At 30.4% G+C, this 21,891-nt stretch overlaps 2 protein-coding genes across 2 annotated transcripts; one reads left to right on the top strand and one right to left on the bottom strand.

Annotated features, from left to right (window-relative positions):
- Positions 1-3,102: 3,102 nt before the first annotated feature.
- Positions 3,103-7,641, bottom strand: LOC102609827 (uncharacterized). Its single transcript, XM_006470495.4, has 4 exons — positions 7,362-7,641; positions 6,577-6,707; positions 4,124-4,228; positions 3,103-3,855 (listed from the first exon to the last, which is right to left on the bottom strand). The coding sequence occupies exons 1-4, from the start codon at positions 7,434-7,436 to the stop codon at positions 3,417-3,419; spliced, it is 750 nt and encodes a 249-aa protein (XP_006470558.2). The 5' UTR covers positions 7,437-7,641; the 3' UTR covers positions 3,103-3,416.
- A 4,562-nt stretch (positions 7,642-12,203) lies between these two features.
- LOC102610140 (ankyrin repeat-containing protein P16F5.05c) lies at positions 12,204-16,134 on the top strand. Its single transcript, XM_006470496.4, has 6 exons — positions 12,204-12,384; positions 12,466-12,553; positions 13,215-13,279; positions 15,549-15,617; positions 15,694-15,743; positions 15,846-16,134. The coding sequence occupies exons 1-6, from the start codon at positions 12,301-12,303 to the stop codon at positions 15,955-15,957; spliced, it is 468 nt and encodes a 155-aa protein (XP_006470559.2). The 5' UTR covers positions 12,204-12,300; the 3' UTR covers positions 15,958-16,134.
- Positions 16,135-21,891: the final 5,757 nt, after the last annotated feature.

The raw sequence follows: 21,891 nt of genomic DNA, 5'->3' as shown, positions 1-21,891 counted from the left end.
TTTGCTTGACATTGCAACTTCCACTAGCAGTGCCTGTATTTTCTCCACCGAGGGAAATGGAGGTCCCCCAGTTTGGGCCCATCTTCATTATCACTCCATCTAAAATAAAAGAAATGCTATTCCAATCTTTAAGACAAAATCTCTTTATTTTTTGTGGGAGGAAAATGCATCTCCACTTTCATACTCTATTGACAAAATAAACAAACTATGTAAATTACAATGAAAGTGAGAAGATGTGAAACCCCTACTTCGAGTTTGTAATACTTTGAATTAAGCTCTCTTAATTAATTCAAAAAAATAATGTTGCAATGTGGACAATTGTATGGCCTTGCAACATATATAAAAGTTTGTATCAAAAAAAAATTATATATGTATAAAGTTACTATATTATGTCTAAGTTATTATGTAATTTGAGATTTATAGTAATGATATAACATTGTCTCGCTAAAATTTATTAAAGTAGATAAGTTGTATAAGAGTTTGTAGCTTTAATATATTATCAATCACATGGATCTGTGTTAGCTTACAATTGTTGTATACGATGAGTTTTCGTTACATTTTGTAACTTAATTGCATGCTTTTTAAATTCTATGTTACACATTCCAAGCAAGGTATAAGTTCATTAATATAACGAAATTTTATAGTTACAACATACTTGTATGAAGAAAATTAATTTGTTACAGTTGTATCATACAATTAATATAATGTAGGGTCCGTTTGGGATTATTTTGAAAGAGTCAAAAGTGATTATGAAAATGTAAAAGTTAGTTTTGGTATTTGGTAAATTTTTTAAGAAATCGCTTTCGGCAAAATCACCCGTCCTATAGTAAATTTTGAAAAACAAAGAAATAGAACTTTTCAAAGGGTAAGGCTATTTGAACCCACAATAGTACTCTTGACACCCATATTTTTGTAATTTTTTTTATTACTTTAATAGCCTTAAGTGAAATTACTCAAAAGTTAAAGGGAAAAAATAGATTAAAATAGCATATACACCCAACCTATCACGATTCATAAATCTGCCTATTTTCTTTTCATAAATTTTTATTCAAAGTAAGAGAGAAAGTTTCATGATATTAAACTTGCTAATTAATTATGTATTCAAGTGTAATCTCTGCGTTTCTGGTAACTAGTTACTGATAATCAGTGTCCCTAATTGTGCATTTGGTGTAAAGATACAGGTGCGGGAGGAAAGGCTACACAAATACAGTTCTTTGATCTTTTCATGCTTTTAAAGTTACAAAATTTATATATGAGTTGATAAAGAATGAATTTTCTCTTTTTTTAGTATTTACATCACATCATTGTCGTTTCCTGTTCAAATCTTACTACTGTGCAGCTCGACATGAATTTTCTTTTTCCTTCCTTTTTTTTTTTTTTCTCTTTAATCAAATGATGGCAAGCAACTCAAAAGTTCTGTTGAATTTTCATATGATTTGAAAGAGTTTTATGGCCATTTCCACTTCTAACTTTTCATAAACAGCAATTTGTATGGATCGAAAGGGGAAAAAAAAATTCTTCATGTGTGGGTTTGAGAAGAAAGAAGAAAAATGAATAAAGGAGTAAATTGGAATTAAATTTAAAATTTAATGGGTCTTGAAAGTAAAAATGTGATTTTTAAAATTTCATGATGAGTGTATTGAGAAATTGGGTGGAGAGAGTATTTTTTGTGGGTTTAAATAGCCCACCCCTTTTCAAAATATGATTTTGAAAATTACTTTTATACTTAATATAATTTTATATATTTTCTCATATATATTATAAAAATTCAAAATTATCATTATTAATTAAGAAATATAATCATTATTTGTAAAGAGAATATTATTGTTACTAACTATATTGAAATAACAAAATAAAATAAAATGAGTAATATAAATATTTATTTTAGTTATTGATGATTTTATATATACAGACACACACACACAAAAATAAAAATATTTTATATACATGTTTATATAAGTATAAATAAATTTTATTCAACATTATATCTAATTCAGCCATTTATATTCTTACAATAATTTAATTGTAAAATTTACTAAATACACACGACTGCTCTTAAAATTGACAACACTTTTAAAAATAAATTTTACTAAATGTTTAACCGGTTTCCGTACGTAGCTGATTATTATTACAACATAGTTAATGAAAAGTATTTTCAAAACTACAATATTACTGAAATAAACCGCAGTATCCCCTATAGCATTTGCATAATTGACATTTTCTACCTGAGAAAATTGGAGGCACTTGATTTCCAGACAACTCTCTTCCATGATCAACTTAAAATCCGTTAACCTAAGAATAGAATTTCCAATAATATATATGATTATCTGTAAACATTCGTAGAAATGAAGTCCTTAGTAGATTTTTCGTCACCTAATTTAGGTAAAAAATTGCTTAAATTCAAAGTCATAAATCAAATTGTTGTGTTGCGCAACGAACCGCTCATTCATTGTTTGTCAAACGAAAATGCTGGCAATGACGACGTTGATAGCCAACAGAAATTAAATCTGTGTTCACATGTAGAATAAACGCACCCAATGAATATATGGGTGAGGTTATTTACACTCTAAAAAATATATATATATTTTGAATACTTTAATTTTAATAAAAATATATATATAATACAAGTATACCCATCATATAAATTATGAATATTACATAATTATTTTGAATACTCATTTGTCATACTGATTATTCAAATGTATCATTCTCATATTTTTAAACCTTAAATTTTTTTTTCAAAATTTTAATTAATACTTAGATGAGAAATGAGGAAATCAATATTATAAAAAAAATTAACTAGAAAATATATATCATATTCTTTTTAAAAAAATAACATTAAAAAGTACTGTAAACTGCCATTGTTTTTTCCCCCTTTAACCCTCCTTCTACTCCTTTTTCTTTTTTTTTTCTTGGTGGTATTTATGGAATAATTTTTACTATTATGTTCTCCTTGCAATTTATCTTAAATGTAAAATCCAATATTTTACCGAAATAAATTAAAAATTAATATCACAATGCAACACAACACGTAAAATGTTTCTGATTAAAAAAAGAAGAAGAAGAAATTGCACCATACAATAACGCAACGGACAATCATGATTCATGAAAATGGGTTAACCGATAAATATCCATTGAGAAAAAAAAAAAAGGTCTGTACACATTGATGACTGTGGGCATGCATCAATTTCAGTTAATTTTCTACTAAACTACCCTTGAGTACCGTGAAACGCCCGATACGGTTCAGGTACAATTGTAAATTATTGAAAGCCTACATTTCCAATCAGTCGAATGAAACGATACAACATACCAGTGATAACTGATCACTGGACATCTGACCAGCTAAAATGTAATTATTTCAGAGTTAAAAGCAAGGAAATACTGTACAACTATGGATCAAATACAAGGTGTCCAGCTTACTGGCTACAGCGAGCCTCAAGGTTCCGTCCCAGCCTTGCCAAATGCTGTTGATGCTTCGAAGCAGCTGCCTTATCAGCAGCTTCACGTTTAAGTGCCCTCTTTGCCCGTCGCCCTGTTGTGACTTTTGCAACTTCTTTCTTCTTGGGCTCGCGAGAGGAACTGGCACCCACGTCCTGAGAGTTTGGACGGCAAACAGGCCTTGCTTCTTGACGCCCTGCCCTAACATATCCATTATCACCCCACCTTCGGTTACCAATACGAAGACTTGATGAACTGCGGAAGTAAACTTCATCCAGATCATCCTCTTCATCCTCATAGGAATAATCATCTTCCATATCATCTTGTACCACTACATGATCCTCCACAATCAAAGGTTTAAACCACGTGGCTCTAAGAAGTAAGCACACACTCTCCTCGAACATGTAATCACTGATGCTGTTATATGACAAAGTATTAATGAGTGACAATTTTCCATACAAACATAAACTTAAGGAACCGAGTAATCGCATTTAAAAGTTACATTTCTTTACCACCCACTTTAAGGTTACATACGTTTATAACAAAGTTCTGAATTGGGTTAAATTATTACCAATTACTTCTGTTTCCCCCTTTTTTTGGCCATATCGTATATTAGTTATCAAAATTGTGTGTGTTTAGGATCCCGTATCTAAAAAACAACTTGAAAGGGTTTGGTGATTGTTACCTGCCATCAAGGGAACGGTGAACATGGAGGAACTCAAATGGATGTTTACACTGTGGGCAGGTTGGATTCCTAACATACGAGGCCCATCGAAGGATGCAAGTTGCACTGCACAGAACAAAGAAAGAACGTCCATTAATGCTACCATATCGTTGACTCAAAACATTTGGGGGAAAAAATCCATCAACTTTCCATCCTACATGATTCTTTCTATGAAGTCAAAATAATCATTTTTTTTTCCACTCAATTACAAGGAGAAGATAAAAAATAGAATATACGAATTAGTTCCAAGAGCCGGTTGTACCATGCTCGTTACGGAAAGTGACATTCTAGCTCTTATTATATGATATAAGAATTTACAAAATATCTTGGATTCCATATAATTTTCATACAAGAGATGGTAAGCTGAAAGCCCCACATATTAAATCATAGTCCTGCATAGAACTCTAACCTATAATATGAAGATGATCAACGAGTCTTCATATATGTCACAGTTCCAAAATCAACAAGTCATGAGGCTGATTATATTAAGGAAACCTCTAACTACGAGACAACACAAATAGATTGATTCTTGCAACAGCATTTTTGAGTTTTTCAAAATTTTCTCCTTTTTTACCAGAACAAATGCCTAAGAAAACCAAAAAATAAACAAGCAGATTGTCTCTGTAATTTGAATTAACAAGTTCTATTACTAAAAAAAGGGTAACAAGGAAAAAAAAATCCAAAAAATAAACATATTGAAAGTCCATTTCAATTGCATGGCACAACATTAAATTGAAGAATTGACTGTACAAAGAAGGTCCAACAATATATAGGTATGAAAAGGAAATTGAATCCAAACCACAAAACTAAAAGCATACTTCACTCGTGTGTACAAACTACACGTTGATACTCATTTACCATCAAATATTGCAGCATTGATTACCGAAGAAGCTTCCAACATAAACGGGGACATCTGAGAACTTATCTGGTTTTAATTCCAGTCTAGTCACCTTTGGGTTTAAATCCCTTCTAGTCAAATATAACAATATCTCTCCAAAATAACTCTTTAAATATAAATGACTCCCATGCCAAAACAAACAGCAGCTTTGTCATGCTTCGTAACCAAAAAATACTGACCAACTCAATATTCCACAGAGGAACACAAATCCACATAAAACGTTAGTTTTTATCTTCACAGAACGGCCTAAAGCATAGATGATAGTCATCACAAATTCGTGAAACAAAACAAATGGGTAAAAGTGAATAACCTAACCAGAAAAACAAAAAGATCAACAGAAAGGAAAAGAATAGCAAGTAAAAAGGAAAACTCAACATAAGCATAAGAACAGCATGGCTCTGAAAATAAAAACCTGAACTCTATTGTCCTTAGTTGTTTCTCAAGACCCTTTATGAGTCACTCAAACATACAAGCAATGTGAGACACTAAAGCAAGTATCACTTAGAGCTCAAGAAAGGATAAAGAACAGCAAAGTGTACCAACTACGGAAAACTTCGAACTCTAATCAAATACCAGTCAATAGACAAGGCAGCCATTTCAAACATAAAACAGAACAAGGTTAAAGTGGGGGCCAAAATGCCCAATCAGATGGTAAACCATACATTTAACTGTGATCAATTTTTGCCTCACTTCAGTTATCTCCCTCTTAAGCAAAAATTGAAACCTAACCGGCTAACCCTGCCAATAACCTAACAACTTCTTCAGAACCACACAATCCTAGATATCCTAAAACATACATTCTCTAGGGGAAAAAGTCCAAGGCAACAATGTAAATAATCAAAGACTACTAAACAGAAATATTTTATATTACAAGCAAAAGAATTAGGTAACTAGAGACATGAGAGGAACCAGCGGATGTCCATCAGAGAAACTGTAGACAAGAAAACAATTCAAAGAATGCCCCCAAGGCAAGCTCTATCAAAGTTACATATGCAACAGACATAGTATTATGGCGGAGAAACTCCAATAAACACTCATCATGATGCTTGACAAGAGAATTATTCAACAACTAACAGCTACAGGGCCTAAGTTCAACTAAAACATATACTTGCATCAAAGCCAAGTCCACACTCCATATATGCTTACATAAACCATATTTTCTCAATTCTTACTGCATTTAACTTAATTTATTTTGATTTATTTATTCAATGAAAATTTATTTTGATTGCAAATTCTTCTATCATTGGTTAAAATTATTTAAATACTAGATACATAAATACACTCATATGCCGAGTACGAAGGGTGAGAGAGAGAGAGAAGAGTTGCAGTAACAGCAAGATAGTTAAGATTTGTGACCTCGAATCCAAGGCCTATTTCAGATGTCCCTAAACACTCTTAACTTATCAAATGCGCTAATAAATAATCTTCACAGGAAGATAGGGCATAATAATTTGTGATGCATAAACTCCATTCCGAATAACACAGCAAAAAGATGAGAGATTTGATTAGAACAAACCAGTAAGCGTGCTCGCAACCTTTTACAAGAGCTGTTTCCTGGAGAACTGTCTTGTCCAAGCATATCGCGCAAACCCCTCCATGATTCCCAAACCCCATTTCGCGATTGTCTGCTTTACTTTGCATTTCTCCCTAAAAATGAGAGGAAAAAAATCCAACTGTATAACTTCAACACTAGAATGAAATAAAGATGAACCTACAATCACAACCAATCAATGATGAATGACCAAAGCTTAAAAATGGTTTCTCTAAACAGCAAACTAACAACAACATTGATCCCCAAAACATCGAAATTCGCTTCAATTCATTACTTCACAGAATCAAACCCAAAAAGGGCAAAAAGAAGAAGCAAATTTTGCATCATAAATGTACAAAATGTTGGAACCTGAGAGACTTTTAAAACATTTTGAGTGCAATCTCTATTCTCTCAATAATCCCACGATTTTTCCAGAGCCAAAACTAAGCACTAACGTTGTGTTTCGTACCTGATAAAAAGCAGGGAAATTTTTTTAAAAAATAGAAAACAAGACACAAAACAAAAGATTCAATCTTGATTTTTTCTTTCATTAATACCTAAAACAGAAACCGACCATTTTCAAATCTATAAACAATACTCACAATTTCTCCGAATATCAAACAAAACAGCCGCACATATTTTCTCAGAGACCAAAACAGATGAAAAATATAACAAAAATAACAACTAATATCTATTCAATTTTAATAGATCTGCAAGTAGAATCCTAAGGGAATAAAAAGTAAAAAATAAAAAATAAATAAAGAAGGTACCTGATCCGAAATGGATAAATTGTCAAGACCCTTGACTAGCTCTTCACCGTCGATCTTGCTAACCGAAGAAGCCATGATGATGATGACAATCAGATAACAAAAATTATAACAAAAGGGGGAGTTTGAATTCTGCTTGTTCTATAATATAACTAGTAATTTAAAATTTGAAAGAAATCTTTTGTACAGAAAAGATATGCTTCAGAATTATTCTGATTCCAATAGCGCGAAAAGGAAGATCCTCTTGTTTTGGGGTATCAAAGGCCCAAACAGTTTGGCTTGGATGTGGTTGACATAAATACTTGGCTTTCCTTTTTTTTTTTTTTTTGACTTTTTTGAGACAAAATAACATTTGTATCCCTATTATTCTGTAAAATCACACAAAGAAAAGAGATAATTCACATACGAGTACTTTTTTTTTTAAGTACTAATATATTACGATCAGAATTCTACTAATATTTATAATTAAATAGTTAGATAAAATCTAATTCAACTTACTAACTTAACATGATATCTAATACAAATAACTGTATTTTGGTGATTAAAATTTAATAAAATTATTAAATAGATTATGTCTATATTAATCTAATTAATAATTATATCTGTTCAGATTTAAAATTTTTGGCACGATAACTCATATTATTTAATCTATTATGATATATTGACTCATATTTTAGTTAACAGGCATGTGTTACACTTGTCAGATGTTTGAAACTCATTTGTTATACAATTGTCGATGTTAGGTCATCATTTTAATTAATAGGTTGATTGTTTTTGTTATATAATCGGAATGCAGGTACTCATGTGTTATTATCCTTTTATTTTATGTTTTGTTTTTCTTTCTCCAATTTAACGGGGTGATGTACGATAAGTTGACAGGTAGCCCTAAGATGCCACGTGGGATGTTAAAGTCTCAACACGTTTTCAGTTTTTTTATTTAATTATTATTAATACTTTTACCAATCGAAAGTGACGGGCTCTTGAGGGTTCCAAGTATTATATTAAGGTGAAAGGTAAGAGTTCTGTTCTATTCTTTTTTTTTTTTTATTTAACGAGATTATGGTTTAAATTATAATTTATATTATATGATATTATAATTGATATTTATAAATTAGATTATTATTAAAATTAATTTATATTAATATTAATAAAACTCTACTTAAATTTTTAATTCTTACAAATATTCAAGAGATGTCTGCTTCTCACTCTTAAATAAAAATTATTGTAAGAGTTCTGTTCTATTCTAAATTGGCGGTTCGAGGATTGTTGAAAGACACCGACTAAACAGTAACACTCGGCTTATGGGACTTTTCCCTTTCATTAGTATTTTCAGTGTTCGGTTTCATCTAACTGAGCTTTCAATATTAGCCTTGGGCTTTAATAGTAATTTACTACACTTGTCAATTTTTTAAACTTTAAAGTTATACTTTTTATTGAAACTGTAATTTCTTTAGGATTAGGATACTCTTCTCATCCGAGCACCACGAGCTTTTAACAATATTAATTCTTCACCTTATAATGAGGTTTTTTTTTGGCTATTAATTTTGTGCTTTTGCTCATATAAATGGAGTTTATATTCTAAACCTCTTTTATCATTTTTAAGAGATATTGTCGATTGAATAGATCAACAGTTACGAGGAATATTATCATTACATAACATCATATTAACTGTGGTAATGCTACACTTTTCTAATGATATTTAAAAGAACTCATTTCATGTGGTATTATCAAGTACATGATGAAAATTTATTATTTAATAAACGAATATACATCCCATAATTTAAATGAAATATCTTGAAATATCAATAATTAATACTTCAACTTAATCAATGAATATCGGTTCACTTAGTGACTGATTTCTCTTTGTTCTGCTTCATTTTCCCCTTTAATAAAATTTTCGACAGACTCATATACAGAAACGCAGTTTTTTTTTCCATATAATAACAAGTGAGATATTTCTTAAGAATACCTTTTTGCCCGTACACAAATTTTAGAAGTGTAAAAATCAACTACCATCGATGGATGGCGTAAAAATCTTGATATTTTTTATTTATTTGATTTTATAACAAATAAAAAGGACTTGTATATTACTGTTATAGTGCAATTTATGCAATAGTTTTGCATTGTTTACTTCCTTTAATATCAATGTTTTACACTTAATAATAGTGATTTATTTGTGTTTTATTTTTGTATGTGCAATTCTATTGATTGGTGCTAAAATTGATGTACAAGATGATGTTTGAGGATGATTGTTTTCTGGAAAAAATTACGAGCTTCAGAAGAACTTTGTTGATAAGGCGTCGGCGCGTGCTGTCAACTAAGGACCTGCAGTTTTTATTTTAAAGAGTTTTATCTTTTTGGTTATTTTTATAATTTTGAATTTAATATTCAGATAATATTTTAGATATTAGTAATTTATTTTTGGAGAAACTCTATAAGAGGAAAAGGACGTGAAAAACAAAGGGAGTAGATTTTTTAGGAGAGAAGAAAAAGAAACACTAGATCTAAATTTTTCTCTTCTCTCTATGAAGAACTAAACCTATTATTCTGGTTGAAGGTTAATAAAGTTTTGATTCATCATTATTGTGAGATCTTTCTTATGCTTTAATTGTTTTATTGTTTTTTGGGTATTTGTTTATTCTCTAAATTATTGTCATAATTATGTTTGTTAATTAGATAATTGGCCACTATTTAATTATCAACTTAATCTATTGTCAATTAAAAGAATTATCGTATGAAGATTTTAATGTTCGTGACAAATAGCATAGCAGTGTGTTGTGTTATGAGAATAAACAATATAATTTAAATGAACCATCGTATGCGTTTGTTGATTATGATTTGGGTCTTTCTGGTTTTTTAAGCTATCAATTGATTAAACCCTATGATCGTATCTAGGGTTGTCTATTGATTAGGGAAATAACCAATTGTCGTACCGTGGTTATCGACTAGTTAAGGAGAGATTGACTATTAGAGGGTCTCAGTAGCTATAACCGGTCTATTCATAAGTAGTAATGATGTATATTTGAATTAATGATCAATAGTCGAATCAAACTGAGTTAATTCATTCAACCAAAGCTTTTCCCAATTTGAATTACAATTTTAATTTTCATTATTGTTATTTTAATTTGATTTTTATTATTGTCAACAATCCCCACATTTTGCATTTTACATTTTAAAATGATTTAAATAATTACCGATCTCTATGGACATGACCATGCTCAATCACTATACACAATTTATTTAGAGTATGTATTTATTTTTGCTGGTTTCGACAACCATCAATTACAATAAGTGTGTGTTTTGTATTATATATCTAATAGATATAAGTACTTATTTGATCACACAAGCCTTTTTTAATTTTTTGTTGTTATTTATTTTTTTTAAATATAATTTTTGAAGATTGAATAAGTTATTCTAACTCTACTAGTAAAAGCTTAAACTTTGGGCTTCTTGGAGTAGTTTTAAAATGTTAAATTATTTAGGCTCCCTTTGATACAACTTTTCAAATAGGATTTATTTAAGTAAATAATTTACAAATAGAGCTCTTATCTAAAAAAATTTTAGTTGTTTAGTTGTTACTAAAAGTTTTTTTTATTAAAAATTATAAAATTACTTTTATAGATACGTTTTTTAGAGTTATGAAAAAATGAAATATAATTGTCAAATAAGTAAATGATATTTTAAACATTTTAATATAAAAAAACTTTCAACCTCTACTCCCAAAAACTTAAAATTTGAGCTTTTCCAGTAGAGGTAAAATAACTTACTTATTAATCTTTAAAAGCTCTACTTAAAAAATAATCAAAAAACAACAAACAAAACTTATAAGAATTTATGAAATTAAATAAATATTTATGACTATTAGATAAGTCATACTAAAATTTTCTTTGTTTGTTTGACAAGCTTTTTTAAAACATTGAAAAGCTTTGCTAATTTCATTTCTTTAACATAACTTTAAAAAATTTAGTTATTAAAGTAATTTCATAATTTTTAATAAAAGCTCTAATTAATAACCAAAGAACTAATTTTTTTTTTTAAGTTTTATAAAAGAAAACTCTATTTAAACAACTCTATTTGAAAAATTATACCAGACAGAATCTAACTAAAATTAATATTTTAATCGATTTACCTAGAATACATTTGACCAAATAATTTTTGAAAGATTTTATTTAGATTGACGATATTTACACTCTAAAAACTATTCCAAACACTTATTTATTTTGAACTCTCATTCATTAAATTTAAAAAATTAACTTTTTTTCCCTATGCCCTCATTAAAGTTCCAAACATACCCTCAATACTTTCTCTTTATTTGTTAGTACATTCACGGCTCATTGGTTATTAAATTTATTTTTTTCCCTGTGAAATTAAAAAAAAACATTTTTCTGTTTTTTTCTTTTTACCCAGAATCGAAATAAAAAATAAGCAACTTTAATCTAGTAAATAATGAAGTTTTCCATCATTTAATTGATTTCAATGCCTTTACAGAACACTAACCTATCGTGGGATTTAATAATTGAATCACATGTGTCTCTGTAATGAGAAACAAAATGCAAAAATTTGATTGAATTTGAAAAACACTTGATTAGTTTTTGATAATTGAACTTTTGGAAGTTATGCGTTTGATATTGAGAATTAAAAATAGGATTTAAAATTCTCTAGTTTTACAATATTTCATAATTGACATTTTTTAATGTTAAAATGTCTTTAATAGTAAACAACACTATGATATATTTATAACATAATTTTAAAAAAATGATAAAAAATTGATTTAGATAACATTTACTTTTTATTTAAAAGCCGGAATATTCATCCTCCCACTATTTATTAAGAAAAAAACTAAAAAAAAAAATTTCTAGTTGGTTTTAAATTTAAACAAAACCCTTCGGCTCCACAGTCCTCCGGACCCTGCAATTTTTTCGTAAGCTGCAGAACCATTTTAATGGAGCAGGACGCAGACCCATCAATTAATCGTACCCAAACAACTGAAACGTCATCGCCTGAGAACATCGACGCGCTGCTAGCGGTTTCATTCTTCACTCTCTCTGTTGGTTATATAACTTCACTTTTGAAATTTACTTAATCGTTTTGACTTTGAAACTGACAGGCTGCTAGATATGATGACATTGAAGATGTAATAAGCTTAGCATCTGCTGGTGTCCCTCTTGATTCTAAAGATTCTCAAGGCCGAACAGGTCATCTTTATTGTTGCCTCTTGTTTGTATCGCTACGAATGTGTCTGTTGCTTCTTGGGTTGTTTCTATTTTTTCAAAGCATGATTTCATAGGTTTCGAGTTAGAATATGGAATTTTGTTATTTTGTTATTACGTTGTTATGAATGAAACCATTCAAAAATAGACAAAGCAGTTATGTTTTCCAGGTGCATTGTATTGGTGATTTTGTGGGTTGTTTCGGAAGAAAAGATAGCGAGGGTTTTGTATGATTCTATAAAGAAAGATGCAAATTTTTGTGGACACCATACGAGTTATTAACTTCTCTTCCGGGCTTCCTTTGAGGAAGTTCATGGTGCTTTATTCTTTATTCATTTAAATTGGGAAGCAGTTTGAAGGGGTTTAGGTTGATTTTTTATATTTTTTTATCGTCCTTGATGCAGTTTCTTAAGGCTTTCTGAAACAGTTCGATTCTTCTTCATAGGCTAGATAGAATCAGTCCATATAAAATCTTCAACATATTGGGGATTTACCACATTTTAATCTGCTTTTGTGGAATGCATGTATGATTATGTTCTGCCAAATTTGGGGAAAAAAACAAAGGTTTATGCCGTCCTTTTTAATTTTTTTTGTTTTTTGTAGTTTCATGTATGTTGCACTTAATTGTATTGATGTTTGTGTCCAGCCCTTCATATGGCTTCTGCTAATGGACATCTTGGCATTGTGGAGTATCTTATCGGCAGAGGAGTGGTAAGCAATCTTAACGAGTATCAATTGACTACTACCATTCTCTTATATCACAACCAATCATTGCTATAACACAAGGTTCATTTGTTTGTTTGGTTTTCACCTAAGTAGCATGTCCTGGATCTTTCATTATCCTTTGTAGAATATCTTTCTGATTGCTGGATGTATCATATCCTGAATAGTGTGACCATTCATTCCTTCCATATAGAAAATAAAATTTCTGGTGTTGGTTTGCTGTCAAGATGGAATTTTATCTGATTGGAACTAAAGATATATGATAAGAAAAAGAAGGGATTATTCACTGTAGAATTTCTTTCATCAACGTGTAAGCATAAAAAAGATTTTATTATCTGATTTGCATCTCCCATATTGTAAAGATAATTACCGCTTGTGTTGCACGCCGCTAGTTAACCTTAGATTTACTGCACCACTAGTGTAGTTCAACAACACTTTCTCACAATTCATTCACTATTTGCTACTGTTTGTCTTTCTGAACATCTGCTGGAACCTAAAAGATCCTGCTTAGCTTAGTTTAGTGAGTATTCTGTAGTAAAATTTGTAAAAGATAGTGATGCCTTCTGCATTGGTGCTTAATTTTAGTATTTAGAATGCACCAAACTTCCAATAATGAGAGTGGATTTGTTTTTGTTTCTGTTTCATAAGTTAGCATCTTCTATATCACCGCCTGTATAGTGTTGGTTAATATACTCTAGTTACTATTTAATATGCTTTAGTATAGGTTGCCTAATTAAATAGGTTACCTATGGTAACATTTTACATTGATGTTTAACTTGGACAATTTTTGTGTGCTTGATTTTGAGCAATCAGCAATTTATTTATCTGCAGATACCGTTGAAGGTGAAATGGTATTGTCATCCTATTTAGGCTCTGTTTGGTGCAGTTTTTCAAATAAAGTTTATTCAAGTAGAGCATTTATCAAAATTGTTTTAGTTGTTTGGATGTCAATGAAAGCTTTTTATTAAAAATTGTAGAATTGCTTAAAAGTCAAGTTTTTAAAGTTATTTTATGAAATGAATGATATAAGATTAGGACATAAATAAAGGGTATTTTAAACAATTTAACCTTTTTAAAATTGCTCAACAACCTCTCAATATACAACCAACAATCAAAATTTTGAAAAGAGCTTTAAGAGTAAATAAGCACTTCTAGCCAACAGATAAGCCATACCAAGCATGCACTTAGCTGATCATCCTCCTACTTAGAAGAATATGTTATGTTTGACTATCGATGCTCCTCATATATGTACCCTTTTAAGGAAGACATTCCAAAAGAAGCTAATGGTTTGAATTTTGTTTAGATAAATTACTTACATGTTAGTTCACGATATTGGATTATTATGTGTCCTCCCAGGTTGTTGAGGGAGAGGCTTTTATAAGTGATCAAGACCTAAAGAAATAGAGTGGGCATTGTATAAATCCAAACCCTGGCAGTGATTGTTGCATTTCCTTGTCATTTTGATGTGACATTACTTGTGCAATATGTTCTCTTGATGAACAGCACATGGAATCGGTTTAAGTGAATTACATTATGGAAGCTAGATTGTCAGCAAAAAAGTAATCCTTGAGTGTCGAATGTATGCTGAAATTTGAAATGTCCTGAATACATTCTATTTAGGTAAATACTACTAGTAACTGTAGAATTCTTTTTCAATTTTCTTTTAAATATTCCAAAAATACAGACTAAACCCGTCTTGACCTTGATGTGAGTAGGATTTGAACCGCAAACCTCTTGTACTCTACAAGAGCTCTTACAAGTTGAACCAAAAAGCACCATAAATAGTAATGGAAATTCCTTTTATATTTCTCTCTTAAGAATGAAACTGCCCTCCTATTTGCTTTCTTGCTTGTTATCATATATATGTATATATATATATTCAATATAAGTCTTAACCATGATGACATATATGTTCAAGGTAAGTGCATAGTGTTCATATTGTTGTCAAATATTTGAATTTACCTTTCTTTTTATTTCTTCCAAACATTGGATGATGAGTCTTGTTTGGTTTTCTTTGCTTTTCACGTTTTCCCCTTTACAGCTTTACTTTGGTATTCTGTAGCACAGTTTTGGAGATTATTTACTGCTTCTTTGTATGGTTGTCTCATAACATGTCTGTTTTTCTTTAATCCCCGTTTCTCTTAAGTCTACCTAGGACAGATTTGGACCAAAAAATATACTTTTAGTTTTTTGGTAATCGATGGAACTTTAAATTTTTCACTAGAAAACTTTGTTTTCTGATTTTGTACTCGAGCAGGATATCAATGCTTCTAATGACGAGAAGAACACACCTCTTCATTATGCTTGTCTCAATGGTCATACTGAGGTAATTACCGCAGTCCATATACACATGAATTTATAATTCATTTTATGAGCCCTTCAATAGACGATGACGGTCACAGGTGGCTAAGAAGTTGGTCCTGTCTGGAGCAAACATAAGTGTTCTAAACAGGTATCATCTCTAACCCATGGCCTAGAGTTTCATATATGTGTTTCTAATGTTCACAACATCTCCCCATATGTAATTGATATTTTGTCTGTGTGTGAATTTCAGCCATGAGCAGACTCCAATTGATGAGGCTTTGAGTAGGGGAAAGATGGACATTATTGATGCGATTAATACAGCAGTTGCACAATTGGAACTTGGTGGTGTCACGGTTTCTTAACTGTCTCTGATCGGTCCTTCGCTCGCCTTTTTGTGTCGGTGTGAAAATTTTGGTGATTCTTTAGGTTCATCCAGCAGTCTTGGTTCAAACTGTGTTAGTGCACGGAGAATCAGTAACTGTGAGAGGTTGCTTCTCAGTTCTTGAAATTATATAATTGAAGCTTTAAAGTGTTGCTTTTGTCCTCTTCCCTCAGAAAGGATCTCAATTATTTCTTGGCGCAAATTAAAATGGAGAATGGATCAAATGGATTCTTTTAGGCAAAGTACAAAATCATGTGATAGTGTGATTAATTTAATGATGTAATTTAATGTGATTAATGTTATTTTATATTTTCATTCCTTTAAAATTTGTAACGTGATCATAATAATGTAATAATAATGCACGAGAGAATTATGAGAATTGTATTAGAAGTGGGGATCCCCATTTTGCAGTAGTGTTTCGAAATGAAGCAAAACTCCAATGTTGCCTTTGGAACGACAATCGTTTGCTCTAAAAGAGTTACGGTCGAGTTAAAAACTCTGTAAAAAATTATTTTATACAAATTAACGTGGCATACGTTATTTTTTTAAAATAAAAATTTTAAATAAAAAAAATATGTAGGACAAAAGGTATTTAATCTAATCAATTGAATTATATCACATCTATTGGTACAAAATAAGTTTGTAAGAGAGTTTATAATTCTATCATCAACCATTTAATGGGTCACACATTATATATCACATTATTTAGGATGAAATTAAAAGTAAAATGTTAGAATGTCTATCATTACTCGAACAAATTTATAGCTACAAAAGCATAAGTATTTACCTACATCTGCGAAGAACTTGTTTGGCTGCAGATTCCTTGTGCGAGTAAATTATAAACATATGAAAAAATGATACTAAAGAATATAGAAATCCTTGGTCCTTTCACTCTTACGGCAGTACTGGAATAATATCTTGAAACACCACCAAAATCAAACTCTCTGGATCAATTATAACTGAATTAAGAATATAAAACTAAAATAGAAAAAGTATTGGAGATTGAGGCACGAGTTAGGCAGCAAGTACAAAATTAAGCCCCATCCCATTACGAATTTAGGGAATATTTCTTCTCATTACTCTATCGTAATCCCTGAAAATTCATCTTAATTTCATCACATTTGAGCAGGTGCCCTCAGGTTTTGAACTTACAGTACATTTGCAATTCCTATTCACTATTATAACATTATTTTCAGTGTAATATGATTTATATGTTAAAAAAAAAAAGGAAGAGTTATGTATGTTCAAAAAAATTTCACACAACCCATCCCTAAACATATATATATATATATATGTATGTGTGTGTTTTTTTTACTTGTGTGTATCTTATTACATGTCGTTTTTATCAAGAAATCATGAATTCTTTTCATAATTACACTATTTTCTTCACTCTTAACCCCCACCCAATAGCGGCCATAACTCAAATGAGCCGATAAAGGAAAAACTTTTTCATGCATAAATAATACCAATATTTTATGCTTTCGATCTTGTTATCGTTACACATGGCATGCTGCCCCCCTATTCTGTGTTTTTTCCTTGCCCCTATTTATCAATAAAAATTTAAAAATTTTTATATTCTCATGTTCCCTAGAATAAGAGTCACGTTATATTTACTCAATTGAAATAATACATAATTTATATCTCAACTAATATGTTACAAATAAAATTTTACAATTTAAATTAGACACTTAATAATTAAATATCACTTGAGTTAATTAAATGATGACATATCATTCGTCACATCATTTGAAATGCAAGTATCTTAATGAAGTAAGCACAACCTTAGTGTTAAAATAAAAAGATGCTGGAAATTAATTTAGCCCAATCTATTGTAAAATTCTTGTCCTGCCCTTACTTTCCCTTAGAAACCTACATAAAATAGCAATATTTTATGCATTTTGCCAAGAAAAAAATACTAACTAATTTGAAAGACCAATGGTTTCCCATTTACTTGGCCAATAACAATGCTATTTAGCTAGAAATATTTGATAGAACGCTGATAAATATCTGAACTCGATTTTCAATGTTATTCGAAATCAATTGAAGCAATAAACTGACTTAGACTTCGGCTTCTTTAGCATTTTTCTAAAAGAATTCACTTTGAAATATTGATGACCTATTTTGAATGTTAAATAAAAAAATTCAAAAGATTAAAATCTCTTGCACAAGATTTTGCCAAAAAAGCCAAAGAAAATGCTCATAAAAGGGCTATTTAATAAATTAACCATTTGAGGAAACTGATATGAAACAGCCAAACTGTCATGAAATTTGAACGACTTAAATTAAAGTTTCAGCTCGTGTAAGCATTTAGGAATTAAGTTGTGTTAAGATTTGTTAAAAAGGGGATGATTTTTTTTTTAATAATTTTTTGGATGTACAGCGGGCGATTATATTTTGTATTTCCTTGTACAAATTTATGAACGAAGATTATATGCTGTCTAGTGTCAATAATTATTCATTCCTTAGAATTGATCGGCCATAACAAAACTTTCCAGCAAACTTCAACAAATTACTAAAATGTATATTTAATGATTTAGCACACACAACATTAAGTAAGCAATTCAATGAATTGAATTCAGCAAATAAACTGCAAAGACCATCAAAGAATCTACTCATAATCATAAACTATGAATTGATGGACCATAAACGACCATGTATGATTCAGGAACCCAACAAGATATTAACTATGAGCAGAATCTACAGATAAATCCATGAATTGTGTCTACAAAGGAATATTATTCATATTAATTCTATGTAGAAACAATAATCAACAACAAGAGAAAATGATGACACATTTCAATGCGTGAATGGAATGAAGCACAAATATTTTGAACTTTACATAATGCTATAATTATCCTTGAAGGGAGACAAACATAAAGTCATCACATTGTATTGATCTCTCAGATTCTCCGGATGATCACAAAGGAAATACAAGAAACATAATGTTCACTCGTATCATGAAGGAAAAGCAACAGAATACATGATATTCACTCATGCACTTAGAGTAGGTAGTGACCTACCGTGCAAAATTTTATATGAGCTAGTTATGCAAGCGAAGTACATAAATGAATAGATGTTTTGAAGTATTAATTCACAAAATAATTGACAAAAATCAAACTGATCATGCAGAACTAACAAGAGAAAACATGCAACATCATACCACAGACATTACTTCTCCTGCAAGAAATATACTTTATGGGCATAGACCAAAAACCAAGTTAGACCGATGAAGATATTTCTCATTCACAAGATGAACCTTCATTTGCATAGAAGTTGTTTCTATGAGAAATTATCCAACCGCATTGACCTCTACTCAAGAACAAAAAACAAGGTGCCATCTATCAGTTATGCAAAGTCTAAAATCAAATTTAAATGCACAAATTCACGAGTTACATGCTTGACCGAAAGCATTTTCAACAAAAACTACATAAGGTAATACTCGAATCCGTTCATAGGAATTTAAACAACTTAATTCAAATTTCTGATTGTGTAAGCATTTTTCCTTCAAGTTTTGTCCATCATCAATGCACCTAGATTTGTAATTTGGTATTTCATTGGCACATTTATTGGTTGATGATCATGCAGAGACAATCAAATGAATCAGTAAGACCATGCATTAAATGATAATGCTACTAAGTGTACCATTTCATCAATAAAAGAAATTCAAATTATGCCTCTTCAAATTTAAGTCGTTTAAAAATAGAAAAAGACTATGAGAAATTATCATTAAAAACTACTTCAAATTCGGAGATAGTGATGTAAAGGAAATTCTTTTGAATATCAATCAGTATTTAAGTACCTGATGTTTAAAAATATGTTGGAAATAGTAATAAGACGAAATCTTTTAGCAAAATGATTTCTACTAAAGAAAAATCATTTCAAAAAATACTCTTATGTTGCATCTTCCAATCAATCAAAACTAATATAATTGAAACGAAAAACCAAAAATCCTGAACACCAAGTGGGTATGCGTGTTTCTGACCAAATGTAAATAGTTAATCCACACAATGTTGCAATGCATTGGAAACACATACCAAGAAAGAGAAAAAATAATACCTCTGAATCAGACCAAAGTGCATCATTCTTCAGCTCATTCAGTCTTCCTCATCTAGACATAAGTAGAACATGATGCATAGGAAACTATTACCAACATGAAATTTGACAGCAACCTAATGGAGTGATAATGTTTTTCCTTCTCAGAAAACAATCATTTTCTATAATAAAAAGAAAAGATCTGTTCATCATCCAATATATCATCAGTTCTTGTGCATATATATGCAGAAAACTGAACCCAAACATTTCATTTTATATGTCTAATGAAATTAAAAAAAGAGAATAAGGGTGGATGCAAGCAATATATATTGGAAGGGCATAATAATTAAAGCAAGTTAAACACAATGCCACAATCAACGATTAGACACTGTATTCCACCACATTAATTAGTTTAAATTAAATTAGTCAAGCAGCATGTCAAATCTGATTAACTTTATGAGAGAATGATAATGCAATTCACATGAAAAATCAATGGATGCATATAAAATATAAGCAGACATAGAAAGGGGGACAATAAGTCGGTGGGCGGAAAGCTAAAAGGGGGCAAGCAAGCATTAAACTTACATACATTGCATTATTTAATCCAGATTAGTCAACATTTGTGCAAAAAATCATAGCCAAAGGGATAAGTCACATAGATATGCAGCATCTCAAAGAATAAAGTATGATTGGAAGCCAAATGAACATTCAGACAGCAATATTCCAAACAAATGCAAATGGCAGAAATAGTTAGATTAATTAATAATAGTGACAAAACCAACATGATAATAGAATAATGCAGATTGTCAATTGCTGGCTAAGTAAGTGATGAGAGGAAACACAAGCAACCATATCTACCTAAGACGAATGCAGAAGGATTTGTATTAAATGGTTCTATTCATTAAAACTTTTGAGAAGTACAGAACCAGTGAATTTGAAAAAGCAGTGTCGGGGCAACGGGTCCGGAATTCAGAATTAATGTTTACAAGAATCTATGCAGAGACCTGCAGATTAAAATTTTTATGTAATATATTATATAAAGTTGGGAGATATAGGAAGTGTAATATTAAGCCGAATGTTAGAAACATTTCCCATAGAAGAATAACAGAAGAAGCAAGTACATAATGCATTCATGAATGCATGCATAAGCAGGCTCTTGTCCAAATTGCAGAAATGTAACAAGAAGTTAAGTGGGTCTAAAAAAGATTTCCAAGAAATGCTCTTCCAGTTTGGCAACATATGATAGTGACACCACAACTACTACTCATGCTAAAGTCTAAAGAAGCAAAATAATGATGAATAGCACATTTACTTCGAGTTCATTATGAACCAAAGTAACCAAACTAAACCAAGAGGACAGAAAACCGGTGAAATATTTTACTAGACCCCCTACCATGAAATATATGATTGGAATCTAAAAAGGAAAATAGAAAACCATTAAAAAAAATGGTTTCAGAAAAATATTAGAGGAAATGAACTACTTATTATTTTTTTAAATTATTGTGAAACAGTACTGCATATACAACAAGCAAGACAAATCCCTATGCGGCTAAAGCCTAAAGATAAGGTCTACACCAAAATGTCACTTGATATATGATAAGTGATCATACTTTACACTGTAGATTTCAGCTTTGTCAAACATAACTCTGATGAACAGAAAGAAGAAGAAGTAAAAAAAAAAAGAAAAGAAAAGAAAGAAAAAGGCAACAACTTCAAGAAAGAAAAACTTCTTGAGATGTATTATCTATCTATCTATTGGCACAGGAATTCTTCACCTTTATTCTCCAAATGTAATTATTATTTGATACAAAACATTCGTAAGTACTTCAGTAGTGAGAAAATGTAGCTTGATTGATAAATGCCTGATCATATCTCAGTGAAA

Source organism: Citrus sinensis, chromosome 2, assembly GCF_022201045.2.
Source record: "Citrus sinensis cultivar Valencia sweet orange chromosome 2, DVS_A1.0, whole genome shotgun sequence".
Taxonomy (NCBI): Eukaryota; Viridiplantae; Streptophyta; class Magnoliopsida; order Sapindales; family Rutaceae; genus Citrus; species Citrus sinensis.
The sequence above is the reverse complement of the archived record's forward strand: the minus strand, read 5'-3'. Positions and strand labels throughout refer to the sequence as shown.

Coding starts and splice junctions, on each gene's coding strand:
- LOC102609827 (XM_006470495.4), bottom strand. CDS start 7,436: ATGGCTTCTTCGGTTAGCAAGATCGACGGTGAAGAGCTAGTCAAGGGT. Junction 6,708..7,361: donor ATTTATCCATTTCGGATCAG/GTACCTTCTTTA, acceptor TCTCATTTTTAG/GGAGAAATGCAAAGTAAAGC. Junction 4,229..6,576: donor GGTTGCGAGCACGCTTACTG/GTTTGTTCTAAT, acceptor TGTTCTGTGCAG/TGCAACTTGCATCCTTCGAT.
- LOC102610140 (XM_006470496.4), top strand. CDS start 12,301: ATGGAGCAGGACGCAGACCCATCAATTAATCGTACCCAAACAACTGAA. Junction 12,385..12,465: donor ACATCGACGCGCTGCTAGCG/GTTTCATTCTTC, acceptor TGAAACTGACAG/GCTGCTAGATATGATGACAT. Junction 15,618..15,693: donor GTCTCAATGGTCATACTGAG/GTAATTACCGCA, acceptor TGACGGTCACAG/GTGGCTAAGAAGTTGGTCCT.